Source organism: Cupressus sempervirens, chromosome 5 (assembly GCF_028749045.1).
Source record: "Cupressus sempervirens isolate cs-2001-9-10 chromosome 5, ASM2874904v1, whole genome shotgun sequence".
Taxonomy (NCBI): Eukaryota; Viridiplantae; Streptophyta; class Pinopsida; order Cupressales; family Cupressaceae; genus Cupressus; species Cupressus sempervirens.
The window spans coordinates 255,199,046-255,218,656 of NC_143122.1; the positions used below are offsets into that span (position 1 = coordinate 255,199,046).

Here is a 19,611-nt window from a genome sequence, read left to right on the forward strand (position 1 = left end):
TTGTGAACCATTCATTAAAAAGACCCTTAAGCTCAATAAAATCATGTTTAAAAAAAACCCAAAAAAAAACAGGTTTTAGTTTGCCTTCAGCCGGCACAAGGAATGTAAGCGAAGGGCGCGCCCACATATATCCAAAATACTCCACGCCACAAATAAAACTCAAAACATCAATCAACCTCGTACCACTGAGTCACCTAAATTTGATGGCCGTATATATTTTCCGGATAGAATATGCCCTTGCAGCTTTGAAAACAAATTAATCGTAACAACAAATATCGACCGTCAAATTCAAAGAGCCGTAAAAATCCTGGGCATTATCCTCTGCTGCAAATGAATTAATCTCCAGCGGGCTGTACAACACATGAATTACGAACATCGAGCGGCCACGTAAACACAGGGAAAGATAATGCTTTCCCCACCATCCATTGCCATCAGAGGAAATGAGAAAAAAAAAAATCAAAGATAATATGAAACCCCCCAAGAACAGCAACATTTGTGCAGAGAAGCACTGCAAATCATGGCTGCCGCCACAGCGTTTTTGCCATCCTCTCTCTTTGCAGGGCAAATTAAATCCGCCAGAGATGCAAGAATCGCCAAATTCGCCCCTCGCGTTCAGGCAAGGTTTAGTTTTGGGAAAAAGAAAGCCAAACCCGCCCCTCCTCCGCCAAAGAGGGGACAATCTGTAGGGCGGCCCATGTGGCTGCCTGGCTCAAAGCCGCCGGAATGGCTGGACGGATCTCTTGTGGGAGATTACGGGTTCGATCCCCTCGGGCTCGGCAAACCCGCCGAGTATTTGCAGTACGAGCTGGATTCTCTTGACCAGAATTTGGCCAAGAATCAGGCCGGCGATGTCATCGGGATGATTATTCCCGACGAGGAAATAAGGCCGACGGCATTCAAACCCTACAGCGAGGCTTTTAATTTACAAAGGTTCAGGGAGTGTGAAGTCATTCATGGTCGCTGGGCTATGCTCGGCGTGCTTGGTGCCCTAGCCGTCGAGGCATTTACCGGCGTTTACTGGCAGGACGCTGGAAAGGTATGTACTGGTTGATTTCGGGTCGAATTGCTTTGGTATACTGTACATTTGCTTCTCCGATTTCTCCTCTGCGTTAAATGCTTTCGAGTTGTGATAAATGAGTAAGCGAATTTCAGATGCAAAAAGTTTAGAATTGGCGTGCTTGTCATGGCGGGAGGTTTTCTGTGATTTTCTTTTTTCTTTTTTAAATTTGGCTTGGAATTTCCATTGTTAAGATTCAGCAGTTACTGTAGATTATGTGACTCTGCAATCTATTATTTTCAGAATGAAGACGGCTAAAACAATAATGAAATATTAATTTTCTTTATTTTCGTTTTAAATTTTGTTTCTTTAACGATTTTTTTTCTGTAAAAAGTTTTACACAAAGATCAGGGGAAAACAAGAGTAAATTAATTAGACTATCAATTAAGAAATAAATTATATTTTTTTTCATAAATCATTGATCAGGTTTGAGAATGAGATATTTCGAAGTAAGTGGTGTTATATATGTATTTTTAGGGGTAATATAGGTTATAGTTAATAGTTTTTATTAAAATTTTATTAAATTTGTTAAGTTTGTTCAGCTGGGTTCAGTGTGGGTACAACGAGGAAAGAAAATCTTCAGCATAATTTAGAATTTTAAAAGTTCCATTTATCATGAATTTATATAATAAATAGTTTACTGAGTTTTCATTATATCTGAATGACACTAAATGACACTGAATGACACTAGATGACACTGGTAACTGTGGAAGTACTCTAACTTAGATATACCTTCTCTTCCTCCACTGCTACAGTTTGATTTATATTTTTTTAGAAATGTACCTTGTAAATTGAATAGAGCATGGAAAACTAACAATGGAGATAGTAGACATTAGATTGCTACAATTCATAGGAATTATATTGTGTGCTTTGAATTTCATTGTATCAATTTATTTACATCAATGTTATAGATCATACTCAATGATCCATCGGCAAGATGAAAGAGAGAAATTTCTTTCATACTTCTGTTCATCCTAATGATATATCATCTATTCAAAATGTTCAGCCAATAAAATTGACACCGTCAAATCCAAAAACACACATCAGCAGAAATAATAGTTATCACATACCTTCACCTTTAGTAGGTTTGAAATAAGATTTCTGAATAATTTGAAATCTAAGAGTTATAGTATTAATATTAGATTTCAATAGTATGAAATTCTAACACTGTATTTCATGAGTAAAGCTTGATTACTCTATTTCATGAGTAAAGATTCTAGTTAACCAATTTTTAGTAAAAATGAATGATTCACCTATCGTTCATTATATCTGATAATATGATATCATATTTTTCAACAAATAACTATTTCAATACCATCCCAATTGAAATACACTTAAATATATAATTTTCATCGAAATTGGCCCTGCTTAATTTTGGCCCAACCTCAAATTGACCTTACTTGTATGTCAGAACGTTTCTCTCTCCTTAACTGGTCATCTCGCCTACCTATACAGAACTTTACATTCACACACTTCGTAGTTGACAAGAAACTCAAAAGCCTGAAAACCAGTAAGATGAATTTTGCTTCATTTTAAACCCTTTTTTAAGAAAGCTGTTTGATATATGAATTGGTTTCTGTCCTGTCACTGCAGTGTGTGGTCAGTCTTGCGTGGTGCCAAAATCCTTGGTTCCCTGTAGAAGATCATATAGGAACAAAAATAATTGCAATTGAATCTCCATTATGTTTTTGAATAACAGAGTTAGCTTAATGTGGGCAATTGTGAATTGGTTTCTATCTGTCATGTATTGGAATGAATGCAGGTGGAGCTGGTGGAGGGCTCGTCATACTTCGGACTGCCGCTGCCATTCAATATAACTAGCCTCATATGGATAGAGGTTTTGTTGGTGGGTTACATTGAATTCCAGAGAAATGCAGAGCTTGACCCAGAATTGAGACTCTACCCAGGAGGAAAGTACTTTGATCCCTTCGGTTTGGCGGCGGATCCAGAGAGGAAAGAGAGACTGAAATTGGCAGAGATTAAGCATGCTCGCCTTGCAATGGTGGCCTTCCTTATATTCGGTCTTCAGGCATTGTACACTGGTAAAGGTCCTCTCACGCTCTTCGTTGAGCTCTTGGGGAAGAAATAAGTTTCCTCTCCTCTTTAGTTGTAGAAATGTATCAATGTAATGGATTGAATTGGTAATAGTCTCATTTCATTCGATTCACTGTCATGGTTTAATTACTTCATCGGCATTACTTGATTTTTTTTTTCCACCATAAATCTAAGTTGTAGTCTGTTCTGAAAACATATTCATCATTCTTCCCCCAGCTCTCCCTTTTTAATAAACGCAATAAAATTACATTGAATAATTGTAGTAAAATCAATCAAAGTAATCACAACAGATTGATCAGCAGCCTACGGCCGCTTGAAACTATACATCGTAAAAATATACAATTGCGGAAGAAGACAACGTACTTATAACCGAGTTTTGAAGAATACGAGGCTCATAGAAATCGAAGTAATAGTACAAGACTCATTAGGTCATGAACAAGATTATAACCATTGAAAACAAATAACACATACGAATGACTGAAAATTCAACCATCTGCATGTACCCTGCTAAAAATAAGAAACATGAATCTTTATTAGAACCAGCTGCCAAGTTAGGCATAGATGAAGGTTGTAATAAGTATTCAGCTCTCGATTTTTTGTAAATTGAAGCCTACCTGGCTAGGTAATAAGGTATCCATTATTATTCACTTTGCGACAAGATAATAGGGTACCTATTATCATTCACCTGGCTAACCTCCTCTCTCTTGTGCCCTCTTTAGCCTACGGTCTCATTTCAAAAGTTCTAAGAGGATTTAGAACCCTAAACCCCTGTATTCATATGTGCATTAGCATTTAAAAGTAATATAAATGTGGGGAGATGAAATAGAATTTTTGTCTTTTTGAAATGGAAATTTATTTATTTAGTATACATTTCATAATATTATCTAGATTCAATGTTAACATAATAATATAGAATTAAAATTATATTATTTAGAAAAACAATATAAAGTCATTTCATTAAAAATCGGAGTTTTCATTCATTAATATTTGTTTTTAAATGAGGTTGAGAATGTGTGGATAATTTAAGTGCTTTATTTTGTATTTATTCTCCATAGTTTGAAAATAGGAGTCAACTTAGTAAATAACTATTTTAAGATTGTCTCTCTTGGTCTTTTAAATTGTTTGATCTAGTAACCATCATTGAATTTTTTTTATATCATTTCATTACTTTAAAAATCATGCATTGTGGTTACTTTGTCAACAAGACCTTTAACTCATCTTAGCACCCATCATTTACCTTTATGGATTATAATTACGAAAACAAGAGAGTAATAATAAATTTTCCAAGACAAACAATAGTCTTGTAATGTTTAATTTCCCTTCCATTATAATTTCATTCAAACTCCCAACTTCGTGGGAAACAATGTACCAAAATTTGCCACTTAATCAAGAAGTTTTTAACTATCTTAAGTATTCATTATCTAGTTGTATTCATAGTATAAATGGGAGAGTATTTAGTCAATGAATGTGTATTAATAGCTATTATGATATGGTATTTATAAATATCAAAGAAATATAGTTTTCAACATATATTATAGAAATGTATTGTATAATTGAATAAATCAAATGGATTATTAATTGAAAAAATATGATATTTAAATTTTCAGTAGACATATTCAATGTATAATTACATCTTGTAAAAAAATCAATATCATTGCAATAAGAGATTATGTGTTCAAACTAAGAAAGTAAATAAAAAGTTGGGCATGAGCCCAGAAAACAACATTAGTTTTGATCTCAGAGTTGAGGTGACATAGAGAAGTTGAGGTGATTGAAGAATGAAGGAGAGATTGAGGTGGTTGTTGGTGGAGGAGGAAGGTGAGTGTAAATTGGAGAGGATGGTAGACGTTGGGGTGATGTAGAGGGTAGAAGGTGGGTATTGTGTAGGAAAGAGACCGGGGTGTAGGGGCAGACAAATTGACGGAAGGGAATAAAGGGGGAGGGTGTTGATATGGGTAAATAATGGTGGTGGGAAGGGTTACAACAATTGGACAACAAAAGGAGAATAGAGGTGATAGGGTAAGGAGGTGATGGGTAATGAGAGTGGTGATCAGAGGATGAGGAGTTAGGGGGAGTGGAGGCAACTGGTGGATGAGGGGAGAAGAGTGAGAGTTGAGGTGGTGGGTGGAATAGAGTTACTTGTTCAGTAGACAAGGAAATAATAGAGGTGAAACTAATACATTGAGATGGAAAGTATAAGGATCAAGAGACTACATGTAGTAAGAGAGGGTGAACTAGTTAGTGGCAAATGAATAGTTTGAGATCCCTTTAAAGGTGTTAGTTCAATGGGTGACCAAATACTAAATCAAGTTGGCCATGAAAAAGCCTGGTACAGTCCCACTTGACACCAATGGCTCAAAGCTCTAGCCAAATAAATTTAACTAGCACTTGCACTAGAAGAAGGTGCAAGGGATATTTCGATAGGTTTTAATAAAAAATTAAAGTTGAAGAGATGTATAATTGAAGGAGGGATTTCGAATTTGATAAAAGAAAATTAAATCTTTATATAGAGTTGATACATATACCCATGACTACCTTCTTTCGAGGTTTAGAAATTGTACAACTTTAATATATTATTTAATGTCTAACATCCCAATTCAAGAGCTCATTTGAATTGAAAAATATTTGAAATATTTTGTTTATTGTAAATACACCAGTAATTGGAGTCCTCTTCCTGGCAACGCAACAAAAACTTGTACATTAAAGGAAAATGAGATTAATTGATAAGAAAAAGTACATGTGTGTCATTATTATAAAATAAAGAATTAGCAAAATTTGAAAAGCATTGAAAAAGTAACTTGACATACTTGAAATTGTATTGAGCATTTCTTGGGTATGAACACCTTCTTTGAATTCAACAAATGTCAACCTGTAGAAAAGAGTAATGGATTACTTAGGAAGCCCTAAAAAGAAACAAATAAAGGAAAAATTGAATAGTTTTAGAATGTCAAACATTACCATTTTCTATAGAAGTAGCTTCATAGATATGGTTTGTATGCGAGATTGAGTGTAAATGTGCCTCTTCTTTCTTTCTAATAATATTGTATGAGTTTTTTTGCATCTTACAAAATTGGTCAAACAAGAAGGAAGGCTCTATATGAAGGCCTTGGATAGATTTGACTCTTCAGATTGCTGTGAAGGTGAGGCCTTGTCTTTCAGTTTGACCTATACCAATTGTTTCCCTACCTAGGGTAAGACCTTGTGATTTGTATATAGTGAGAGCCCATGCTATGGTGAGGGGTATTTGTGTATGATTGCCTCGGGATATGGGTTGTACTAAATGGTTTTTGGGTTTCTAGGATCCCAAGGTGGTCCAATAGCTATTGAACTCTATAGTAACATATGAAAGCAACAAAGGAGGTTTAGAGCCTACTGGATACATTATATTTTTTTACCTCTCCAAGAGATCCATTAACAAGACTAGCAGTGATCCAAAGGTTTGTTGTAAGCATAACACGTTGAAGTTTACCCAAAAAAACTTCTTTGGATAGTTGGTCATCATCAATAGATTCCTCAAGTCTACGATGTGCATTTATCGCAGTGCAAAGTGCAATAGGGACATTTAGTTCTTTTAGCATTTTTTGGTTTTGGAGTGAGACTTGTTCATTAGTAGCAAACAAATGTGATGCATGATCAAATACAAGCTATTCATTTGGAATGAGAATTGTGTGAGTCATTAACAACTCCCAATCATGTAGCAGTGGTTTTGCGTTGCACATATTTTGTAGTGCTCGGTGAAATTGTATTTGAAGTGGATTTCTCTCTAAATATTGTTTCCAATGTTACAACTATATTAAAATTGTGTACAATTTTTTTTTGCATTAGAGTGAGATGCATTGATTGGTTTATCCGTAATAGGAGGAAGCTAGGCTAGGTCTCCTATGAGAATCATTGATATGCCACCGAAGCAAAGGTGTTGTTTTTGGGGTATAACTTCACATAGTTTGGAATCATTTTTTAGTAGTAGTTTGGGACCTATGAATCTCATCTCATGTATTAAAATGTATTGAATATTTTTCATGCCTTCTTGGTATTTTGTCAATGCTTGTCCCTATAGTAATTTCATTTCTCGAATTGGAATTTTGAGGGCTACATGTATGGTTGATGCATGGATATTGAAAATGTTCTTTCCACTTCTTATTATGAATTTAAGTTACAGTATTGGTCTACCGTGTTTTTTGGATGTCCTTTTAAACAATTGTAACCTTCAAATGCATGGAAAGAGATAAAAGATTGGTGTGCTTATAACTTTAAATCTTCTCTTGTTTGCTCTTCTTGATCAAAAAATGTGGAGTTGTAGAAGATACAATGATATAATTGATAAGCCAAAAAAAATCATGCATTGAAGAAAAAGAACAATTTAATTGTAGTAATTTAAAAAGTGGGTGTACTAGTAATTTCATATATGGACTTATTACATGATCAATTGTAGTTAAGTTTCTACATTATTTTCATCACTCCTTTCTTCCTACTAAATTCTAATATTGTTACTTATCTTTACTTGATTCTAAAGCTTATATTACATATTTTCTACACAATTTTCTCTGAATTATTTAGAGAAATAGAAATTGGTCAAGCTTTAGTGAATAACACACTACACATAAAATTATCAAAGAACATGTTTTGCTTTAAGTATATGCCATTGTCAACCGTAGAAAAATGGAGCCATGAGAAATGAATCGCTGACAAATCTCACATCTAGTTCTTTATAATTGTCTTTCTTTTTCTCTATGTATGCTCGAGAGGTTTTTTGTTTCACATACATTTCAAAAGGGAAGTAAAACATGAACCTCAATCCAAGCACATAAAAAATGCAAATAGTTATTGGGAATATAATCAGAAAATGAAATGACAAATTGATGAGCATTCATGTCTTATGAGGTTCACTCTATAGAAGACTATACCAAACAAACATTGATAACAAGTTGCAAAACATAAATTATGAAAAGGTTTGGAAAATTTTGTAGGTTAAAGAAGGTGAAACATTTGCTAATTTTTCAGAATTTAGAAAAGAAGTTTAAGCTATATAACATACACAAATGTGTGTGTGTGTGTGTGTGTGTGTGTGTGTGTGTGTGTGTACACATGTATATATATGTACATTTATGTATATATATACATTATATATATACATACATGTATATATAATGTATCTATATATACATACATGTACATATATTTACATGTATATATATACACATGTATGTATATATACATACATGTATATATATACATGTATCTATATATATACATACATGTATATATTCATGTATTTTATATACATACATGCATATATATATACACACATACATGTAGATATATGTATATATATAGATACACATGTATGTATATACATGTATAGATGTATATATACATGTATATGTATATTGTATATTATTTTATATGTACATGTATATATACATATACATGTATATATATGTATATATACATCTATACATGTATATACATACATGTGTGTCTATATATATATATATATATATATATATAATACAAAAGTAAAATATACAAAATTTAAACAACTAAATATTTCACATCTCAACATTAACAATATCTTAAAAATTGACATATCATAAAACATAGAGCAATTGTATTGCTCATCCATAAGCATATTAGACTCTAAAATCACAATTTAAATGTCTTGAAATAACGGATGTGTGAAGTGACCTAATTCTTGATCATGAAACTTTTACCATGAGGCCATGTTGCTAAGAGGACAAGTTAAATGTAATTTATTAAAATAAAAATCTATTATATGACCCATATCTTGAACAATAAAATTTAATAGCATGAGAGTCATGTTCCTAAAAGAACAATATACAAATTGTTTAGAAAAATATGAAAATGTCAAAGCTAATAAGTTCAAAAAGAAAATAAGTTGAAAAACAAATTTAACAAATCATATTTTTAATATGTATGTCAATATATATAGTTATAAAATAAGTTTAGCAAAATAACATTTGTGTGTGTGTGCGCGTCAATACATTTAGTTTATAAATAGACTTCATTTGTTTGTTATTAATTATACAACCAAAATGTCATGCTGATTTTTTAATCCTCTAAATTAGAGTCTTTAGATGTAAAGGTTTGGGTGAAGCTTTTAATAAATTCAGCATGGGACATTATGGAAAAATTGTATCATTTTTCTCTCAAGACAGTTTTTTTGCTTCTATGATTCATACAATCAACGTTAATATCTTGATTCAAAGCAATCAAACTAATACTAATATATTCACCATGTTCATCATCATAAATAATAAATAATAATTGTAGATGTCACAATGAACTTGTTAACCTGATATGAGTAGATTTGATCTGATAGATCATGATTTCTTGAGTATTTTGAATTTGAGTATAAATTCCTAAGGTTATAGTGAACTTTATTAGTATTATGCAAGATACACACAAAAATATGATCAATGCAACATATTTACCTGGCTAAGATTATAACCCACTGTTAATGAAACCTGGAAAATATTTAGTCTTAATAATGTATCAACAAATGCTCTACATGCAACATATTTACCAAATTGGATTATAACCCCATGTTAATAAAACCTAAAAAGATATTTAGTCTCTTAAATAGATTCCACACTTACACATTGTATTCAACAACTCTATTATCTATATTTTGTATTATTTTGATTTAAAAAATTAATCGCCCAAACAAGAGAATCCAATTAGACTCTAATATCAAATACATTCAGTAGGAAAGAGATATCTAATTCACAGTAATATTCTAAAATGTGCATCAAAATGTACATCACCAAACCAATATTTCCATATTGAGATTAGAGGAATGATATATGATTACATGGAGAGTTTGTAAAGGGATAGTCAAAAATCAAAAATCAAGTATAGAACATTCCTTTATATATGAAATTCCTAGATTAATATTAAAACTCTAACATCCATATTTTTCAAATGGAAAATTTAATATCAAATCATTAGCACTGCAAGAAGCACCAAATCAATTGTCTCAATTAGTTTGAATATTAGTTTTGAGTACAAATATAGATAGGGAAAAAATCTTCTTGAAATTGAATTAGCCCTCGAAACCAAAGATGGAATGGGGGACATTACACACATGAATTTCTTTCCGCTGACCAATTCTTTTAGAACCCAAAACAAAAGAATAGACACATTTTTAAAGATTAATTATCACTTTAAGGAGGCCTTATGGGACAACAATATGACAGATATTAATTAAGTTTTTAAGTGTTTGAAGTGTAAATGGGACATTTTGAGCCCATTTCAAGTGTTGAGTGAATTGGAAGAGCATGGTAGATATTTAACTATGCAAACTTTTGACCAGTGTAGCTTGAGGTCAATGCATGCATATGCTTGAAGAGAGTTTTGTCAAAGGTTTTAGGTCTTAAGATTATGTATTCACAAAGAGATATGTAGTACAATTATAAAGAGGGTAGAATCATGCTCAACCTTTTTATTTATCCATAAGTAGCTCGGTCCATTTATGGTCATCCCATCTAGTTGGGTGCTTAGGCTTCTTAGTTACCATATAAGGGAGGCTCCATCAAAATTGTAGACTTTCCTAAGAGACTTAACAAACTTTTGTGCCTTTTCTTGAGGCAAACCCTTTCCACCATCACATTCATTATTGTTGGCCATTTGCTCTTATTGTCCTCATTTGGCTTTAAAGGATGGTCATCTAGATCAATTAAATCTTTCTCAAACCCTTGATTTGGAAAATACTTATGCTCTAGCATTCTAATCATTTGATAATACTTGTCCTTTTCTAAGCATAAACAAAATGCATCGTAGAAGTAAAGCTCCACTTGCTTATCAAACAAGATTTCGAACTTGATAAGTTTAAGCTTGATTTATATTAAATAGTATTTTTCTTTTGTCTTGGTCACTGTGAGTGTCATACATGCATCTCCTTCTCTTTTAATAAAACATTTGTTGGGCTCTATTACCTTGCCCCCAATTTTCAATGAACACACTACTCTTTGCTATGCCACGCTTCAAATGGATTTTCTATTTTCCCTTTCCTACTCTACATCATTTCCTTCATCTACATTTGACCTATTAATCTCTTGGTTATTCCTAATTGGTGTCAAGAGAAACTCCCGTGCATGCACGTGAAGTGACACTATTCAAGATAAAAGTGAGAGGCTTCTTGGAGTAATTTAATATCTATTTTTATCGTAGGAGAACAAACATTGATGCACAAATCAAAAAATGTTGAGAAATGTTTACCATATTAGATTAAATTCAGAAATACTCAACCACGTAACTTGAATTTGGTAACTAAAGAAAGTGTCACTACATCTACAAAACTTTAAACAAAATGACAAAATCCATATACACATGTCAAGCAAATGAAATGAGTAAAGAAACCATGAATATTCTACTTTAGAAATAAATTGTGATGCTAAATTCTACCAAAATCAAATATTGTAAATCAATATTCAAACACACTTTAAAAAAACAAATAAATAAATTTCAAAACTAAACTATATTAAACAAACATATTATTTAGAGCATAATGTATTTGTAGTACAACCGTTATTATTAAAAATGCTACCAGATTAAATTATAATTAAGAAATATTGCAATAATTAAATAACTATGATCAAACTTTATTCAATATAAAAATATGCAAGAAGCATTAGACTGAAAAGAATGATCATGCTAAACATTATACTGAAAAGAATGATCATGGTATCCAATATTAAGGAGGGGACAAATTCGACCCCTCCTAAATTAAAAATTTGAATTAAACAATAAATTGATTAAAAAGTATAACAGTGAAATCAAAATTTGACTATATTGACTACGATTGAAAATGAAATATAATTCAAACTATACTACCTATCACCATACGCAGAGGTAACGTTAATTGTCACAATATTTATGTCTATGTCCATGATCAAAGCCCATTCCTCTGATAACATCTTTCCCAGTACATACACAGTTGTAAAAAGACAACAATGGTTTAACAAAAATGAAGATTCTTTTAAAACTAATTTGGCTACGAACAGATTTTTAAAAAAACTGTTTAAACCATGCCAATAGATTAATTCCCTTGAATTTAGGCACAAATATATCATAAACTGTTGATTCCGTCTCCTATTCAATCCAAGGCTACAATTGCATCCTTGGAACTTTGATTTGTAGCATTGCAAATGCTAAATACCACAACTTGTCACCAGAAAAACATCATTAGCCACGCCAATTGGAAGAAGCACTTCATCTCCAACCAAAATCTCGTAGACTGCAACCTAAAATTGTAAAATAGGGCTTAGGGTTTTCAAAGATGCACCACAGTTCCTCACTTGAAAAAGCCTCATCTCGCATTTCCCACTATCTAGTGGAGAAATGTTGTTGGAGCAGAGCTTGTCTTTTTCTGATTCTGCTACATAGTAGACCATCTATAACCGTTCACTTGTCAAAACAGGGGACTTGAATATGGACACTGCTACTTTTGCTACCTGGTAAAGTGCACCCACTCAGAATTGAAGATGAGAGGAACACCCAAACTAGATGAGAAATCCCTCAGATCTTCTCCTGATGGACAAGGGGAATCACATGCACATGGCCACTAACAAATTAATCCACTCATATATAGAGGGGTTTTCTCTAACAGTAATACTACTTTTTCCCCAGTGAAAATAGTCATGGAGCAAGAGAGTCGTCGATTAAACCAAAAACCCAAAAAACATATAATCGATTCAACAGAATAAAAACAAAGCACACAATCAATTAAACAAAAAAGCAAAGAACCTTTCTTACTAAAGACCTTCCATAAATACACCATCATGAGTACAACACTATTGAACTATGGCAAGGCCAAACAGGCCATTGTGATTTTACAATTGGCAAATGAAGCTCAAATGACATAGCACATCGCATTTATGATTTCATAGTGTTCTGCATTAGGGGTAGTGTACCAGACGTCACAAAGTTTATGAAGTAAATTAGTAACAAAACTGTAGGAAAAATCACGTTTGAAAAAAATATCAGTGACAAGTTGAAACTATTTATTAGTGGTGGTTTACCTATAATCTGAAACCATTTTTTAGCTGCATGTTTGCAGGCATGAGCTGCTACAGCCAAGCACATTCTTACAATAGAAGGTAAAAACGGGGGAATATGAAAAACATAACTAGGCAGCAAGATTCATACAGTTGACCAAATATAATATTTGTAATATAGAAAATTGCTTGCATAAAACATAAAAGTGAAAAAAGGACTACTCGTGAAAGGGGAAAAAACAAAGATTGTGCAGCTGAAGATGCAAATGTCAGCCACATGTAGCTTTGATAAGTCAAGGTTCTTGAGGGTATCTCAAATACAAATAGAATAGATGAAATATGAATAAAAATTGATCACTGTTTAAGGATCCACTTTGCAGCCCAAACAATTATCTGAATGCAAAGCTGTCAAATCATGGATCGAGTCATTTAGATCAGATATGGTTGTTACTACTACTTGTCATTACTACTTCTTCACATTGAAGAATATGTTCGTGTTGAATTAACTCCAAGTACAAATTCAATGCACTTAGCTCATGTAGTTCTGTTCAACCAAACCTGTGAACTCTCCTTTTACATTAATAAATAGGTAGACATAAGAAAATGGTCAAGTGAAATCTTATCAGAATTGAAGTTTAAATGTAAATGATGAAATATTTAGTTAAAACTAAATTTTTATTCAAATCATTCTAGGGGCATTAGAATTCAAGTTGAACATGATAACAAGTTTTAAAGTAAATGATGAAAGATAAAGTTAAAATTAAATATTTATTCAAATCATACTAGGGGCATTTGAATTTGAATTGAACATGATAACAACCATGATGACAGATTGTGGTAAACAAAATTTACTTTTAATTATTCAACATAATTAAGATTACATACCCTGAAACCATTTACGCGTGAGTCAAAAACCATTTACTGGCAGTCATTTTTTAGCGTGAGTCAAATCCCAGTTGCAAGAAACGTCCTAGGAAAATCCTTCGACTAATTAAATTCAATAATTTAAAAAATGGAAATTAAATTTAAAACCGGTCATGATACTTTATGATTGAAATTCAAGTTTAATAGTTAGAAATGGACATTTCAATATATCAATACAAAATAATTTTTTTTTAAAAGTGAATTATTTATAAATGTTAGCATTATGCATTCTATGTTGTCATTGATGTCAATATACTATGTATATTGATGTCAACCCGATGAAGTCTATGAGTTCAATATGGCACCTAATGTAGTGAAATATGAAAAGTGCTCAATACTATCATTATGTGCTCAATGTTGTCATTAATACCAAGTTTATGAGATCAAAATACCATATGAAGAGATCATCAAAACCTTACCTATTGAAACATACACACAAGAAGGATTTAGCATGTCATGATTAACAACATATAGTGTGCATAGAGTGTGACTAATTATATATGCAAAAGAGAGTATTTGAAAGTGGATATGAAGGAAAGAGTATTTGAAAGCTAATATGCATGAAAGAACATTTGAAGTTGAGTATGGAGGAAGGACTATTGAAGTAATGTAATAGATAATCAAATGTTGTTTTGATCATTAGTGATGATGATAAGTTAGTACATTGTATATCTGGAAGGTGACAATTGTGGAAAGTTGACACATGCAAGATAAAGTAAAATTCTTACGAGAGAATGATTTGTATTTCTTGGCATAAAAATTTGATGTCTTGTATTTTTGGAAATGTAATTTATTGTCTTTAAATGTTGCATTATTCCATTTAAGGTTCATAAAAGTTTAAACTTTATAATTCTGCTTACTTTATTTGTTGATACTAAGGTCAATTGTTATGAATAGTAGAGACAAGTCCGAAGAATGCTCGAATTTTATTCTTGTTGATGTTTCCTAGTATTTGGTTTAGTAGACATATTCCTATTGTTTGTATAATCTTCCGATTCAAGTATCTTATGCTATTTTCCTCTATAAGTGAAGGTTTGGTGCTCTATGTGCAACATTATTGTTTGCGTTGATCTCTACATAACTCAGTTGATTTTCTACTTTGTGTTATTCTAGTACACACACACACACACACACACACATATATGTATGTATATGTATGTACATACATACATACATGCATACATATATATATATATATATATATATATATATATATATATATATATATATATATATATATATATATATATATATATATATATATATATATATTTGGTCTTTGCATATTGAGATTTACATTGAGTTTACGGTGTTTGCTCCTAAGAATGACTACAATTGATTATTTGTGTGAATAGTCTTTTAGTTTGTATCTTGATATCCTAGGCTCTTCTTTCCATAGATTGTAGTATTGTGTTGTTTGATATAGGTTGTCACCTTTCATATTTTGTGATCTAACTTGACGTGTAGCAATATATTGTGCATTTTTTGTTTATGCTTTTACTAGAGATAGCGAGATAGTTTGCAACAATATTCTAGTTGCTCCAACACTAGGTGATTCAATGTCGAGATTCATTGATATAGACATTTTTATGTTAAGTGATGTCATGTAATTCTATAGAATTTTTAGAGATGTGTAACACCTTTTGTGTTTCTTATATGAGATTTATTTACCACTTCATCCCTTGTGGTTAACTCAAGATTTTTTTGGCTTTGTGATGACATGTGGTGATCATGGAATAAATAAATAAATAAATAATTCCAGGGAGAAGGTGTATTGACATGGTGTTATACTTCACATGCATTTTATTTTTTCTCTACATTCTTTTCATATTGTAAATGGAGTCGATGATCTATATATTACATGCTACATCTTGTTAGGTTGGCCTAATAGATGTTACGTTGTATTGCAATAGATATACATCAAGGAGGTTATCCTTTGACATAAGTATAATGGATGAAGACATATAAGGTATTGTGAAGTGCAAGGGAGAAAATGAGTAGACAAGAAGAGATAAAATATATCACAAATATATTAATAAGGAATTGCAAAGAAAATTTCAAAGAATACACTTCAAGTTAGTTCATTCTTCTAATCATTGTATCTTGATCTAAGGTTGGTGCCTTAGTTTATAAACATTTCTTGATATCTTTCTGTAAGGTTGAGGCTTTGGCTAGGGTTGGTTTCATAGTCCAAAATACATTTTTAGGGGCAATGTGCTCCTTACCTTGTGGCCTAAACTCTTCTAATCAAGTATTCACATAGTGTGATTATAATTTTCACCTTAGTTATTACTTCTTTGAGTTTTCCATGTAAAGATCTAATGTTCATGTGTTTCTATTTTCATTGTAGCATCTTTTCTTGCAAGTTTGTTGGATCAAAGAATGAATAAAAAATTGTTGAAGTAAAAAAAAAAATCATTTTTAGTGCATGTTGATTCCCCCCATTGGAAACATCCCAAGATGTGTTCGATGGATTTAAGTACATTCCATAATTGCACTTCATTTTATTTCACTTAATGCTTTATAGCAAAGATTGTGATTTTTGCCATGGTAATGTACGCGTGCGCACGTGTGTGTGTGTGTGTGTGTGTGTGTGTGTGTGTGTGTGTGTGTGTGTGTGTGTGTGTGTGTGTGTGTGTGTGTGCGTGCGTGCGCGTGCGTGCGTGTGCGCGCGTGTGTGTGCGTGCATGCGTGTGTGTGATATAAAATTTAGTGAGGAAATGTCATGATTGACATACAAGCTTGAGCAAATAAGTGATACAAATATTTTCGAGATCAAGGTTCTATAATAATTGATTTAAATAATAGATTCCTATAATATACAATAATAAATGCTTATAGAATCTAATAAAAAAACTCTATATGAAGATTATAATACATTTTGACAAGTGTTATTCTATTTTATGAAACAACACAACCTTTAAAATATATTAAAAAAAGATTCTCCTAATTCAACTTGTCTAATTACATACAATTATGAATTAATTAATCATTAATTAGTGAAATAAAGTTAAGTATAGAATCACACTTCCAAAGCTAATCAAACAATAAAGATAATGCATTTTATATAAACTTTTGAAAAATTGATCTATTCACTTCATAGAACTTTTTGGTATCACCACTAACCATTTCAAGACCCATGAACTACATTCACTAATGCTTTTGTTCACCATAATATTTTCACTTAGAAGAAGTTTGGGCACATGCTATAATGGTTGGCTTCCTTGACTTTAGTTCCTTAAATCTATGTCAGAATCTCCCATCATTCTATTTACATGTCAACATGACATTCTTTCTTGAGCACACTTAGGACCATCTTTGAACACTGCTCTTCATCCTCTCACATGTCATAACCATTCATCCTCAATGCAACTTCAAGTGGGAAACCTCAAATTTTTCCACATACGTGACATTCATCTAAGCTAAAGTCACACCATTCAAAGACACAATGAGGCCTCCTCTTAAGTTGGGACCTACTCATCCATCCAATAGAATATCCTAATTGAGATTTTATCCAATATAAAAAATTCTACTATGCATTAAAATTAAAATAATCATGGTGAGTGAAATTGACAAGTTAACATCCAGGATAGTGATGCATTTTTGAAAAAGACATAGTTGACATCCATGCTTGGAGACCATATAGGTTAAAGATGCAAAAATCTCAGCATGGGGATGCTAGCAACTATTTAGGGGGGAAATTAATGCAATGAATTTAACAATGTCAATTAGATGAGATGCATTGATTAACTAACCACTTTCTCACCAAGACATTCAATACAAGAGAAAGAGGGGATTCAAAATATAACTCTCAGTATGAATCAATTTAGATTAGCAAAAATGCAAAGGGATAAAGTAATGTTAATGCTAAAATCAAATCATATAAAGGAAGTACGCAAAAATTCCCTCTTTCATACAATATAAATTTGATTAAAGATGTGCAAGTGTAAAAGTGTTATTAATTTAATTGATTAAAAGAGAAGTGTAAGATAGGTCTAGGTGCTAAATGCAAGCAATCAACCCAATTAAGATATGAAAATAGGTCTAGACCAAAAGATTAAATAGGTGATAAAGTACTCACCTTCAAATGTGTAGAGAAATGTGATTTTTCACTCCAAAAATTGTGGATCTAAAACTGTGATGGAAATTTTGATTATGGATTCATGATCATAGTAGAAAACTTAGAAGATATTTTTTGTAGAGTCTCAAGTAGATTTTAACCATGTCACCATGTTCTAGATGCTTTACAATGAGGTCAAAATTTTCTAGATGCTTTATTGTGAGGTCACCAAGTTACCCAACAAACTTCATAATTGTTTTGGTGAATTTTTTTTATAGATATGTTGTCACAATTCTATTAACTTGCTCTTGTACATGTAAATCTTGTTTTTCCTTTTGGGTGTACAATGGCCTACCTCAATAAAGTCCTAGATTGAGGAATCAACCTTGGAATTGAAATGTAAATTTGTAAATGAAAGAACAAATTGTAAATATTCACCTTGTGCATGGAAACCCTTGTCAATAAATATTGCAATTTTTGAATGTTGTAGATGTTGAGCTTGCAATAAGGAATATAGGATAGCTCTCAACACATAGTTTATCTACCAAAACCACATTATGGAGCTATGGATGTAAATGGGTATAACTGAAGAAGATGAGGAATGCCTCAATGTATATCTCCTCCCTTGATGGCCAAAAAAAGCTAGATCTTGAAGAGGAAATGCTCACAAAGGATTCCTGAATATATTGAACACCTTGAATGCTTAAAGAGAATCTCCTTGCTTGAAAACTTGAATGCTTGAACTTTCTTGATTGATGCTTGATGTCCCTTGATAGATTGTGGATGTGTGTTGTGTGTGATTACTTGATGTGAAAATGTGGTGCCTAGTCTTCATTCTATACTAATTTTTGCACTTGAAAACAAGGTGCAAGCTAATAGGAACATCTAATAATTAAATTTGAAACCACAAGGAAAAATTAGGCTTGAAATCCAAAATCCCTAGGGAACAAGTCGATCTAGTCTAGAATAGCTTGGCCTATTCCAAAAGAGGTCAAATTTGATCGACCTATTCTAGAGTTAGTCCATAGGGAGCTAGCCCATGCGTCTCAAAGACTACATCGGTGAAACTAGAAAACATGGAGCAAAATAGGAGAAAAAGGTGATTGAGCACGAATCCATCCATGGTCAATAAGGTCACTAAAGGATGGGAGCTAAAAGGTCTTAAATAATGAATTCGTCCATTTTGAGATGGTACATTTAGCCTTGACTTTAGTGGAAGTATGAATTTCCTCAAACCCACAATAAAGTAGATCAAAATGAAGAGTGGATCTTATCATAACTAAAGAGATGAATAAATCATCAAGCCCCTAATAGATTCGATTCTTCATCATAGCTAGAGAAAAAATAAGAGAGATATCACTAACAAGAAAGTGTATTCAACTCATTGAAAAAGGTTTGTGTTCCTTATTATGAACAACATAGAAAAAGAAAAGTCCACTACAAAAAAATATGGTGTTGAATGATCTAGCAAATATGTGTGACGCTCTACTCAACCCATC

At 32.2% G+C, this 19,611-nt stretch overlaps 1 protein-coding gene across 1 annotated transcript; it reads left to right on the top strand.

Annotated features, from left to right (window-relative positions):
• The first annotated feature begins 495 nt into the window (after nt 1–495).
• LOC149555500 (chlorophyll a-b binding protein CP29.3, chloroplastic-like) lies at nt 496–3,224 on the top strand. Its single transcript, XM_089829551.1, has 2 exons — nt 496–1,036; nt 2,820–3,224. The coding sequence occupies exons 1-2, from the start codon at nt 518–520 to the stop codon at nt 3,144–3,146; spliced, it is 846 nt and encodes a 281-aa protein (XP_089685677.1). The 5' UTR covers nt 496–517; the 3' UTR covers nt 3,147–3,224.
• Nucleotides 3,225–19,611: the final 16,387 nt, after the last annotated feature.

Bases quoted from the DNA above. Each gene is read 5' to 3' on its own strand.
- LOC149555500 (XM_089829551.1), top strand. From the start codon at position 518: ATGGCTGCCGCCACAGCGTTTTTGCCATCCTCTCTCTTTGCAGGGCAA. The intron at 1,037-2,819 runs GTATGTACTGGT...GAATGAATGCAG, and splicing joins ACTGGCAGGACGCTGGAAAG to GTGGAGCTGGTGGAGGGCTC.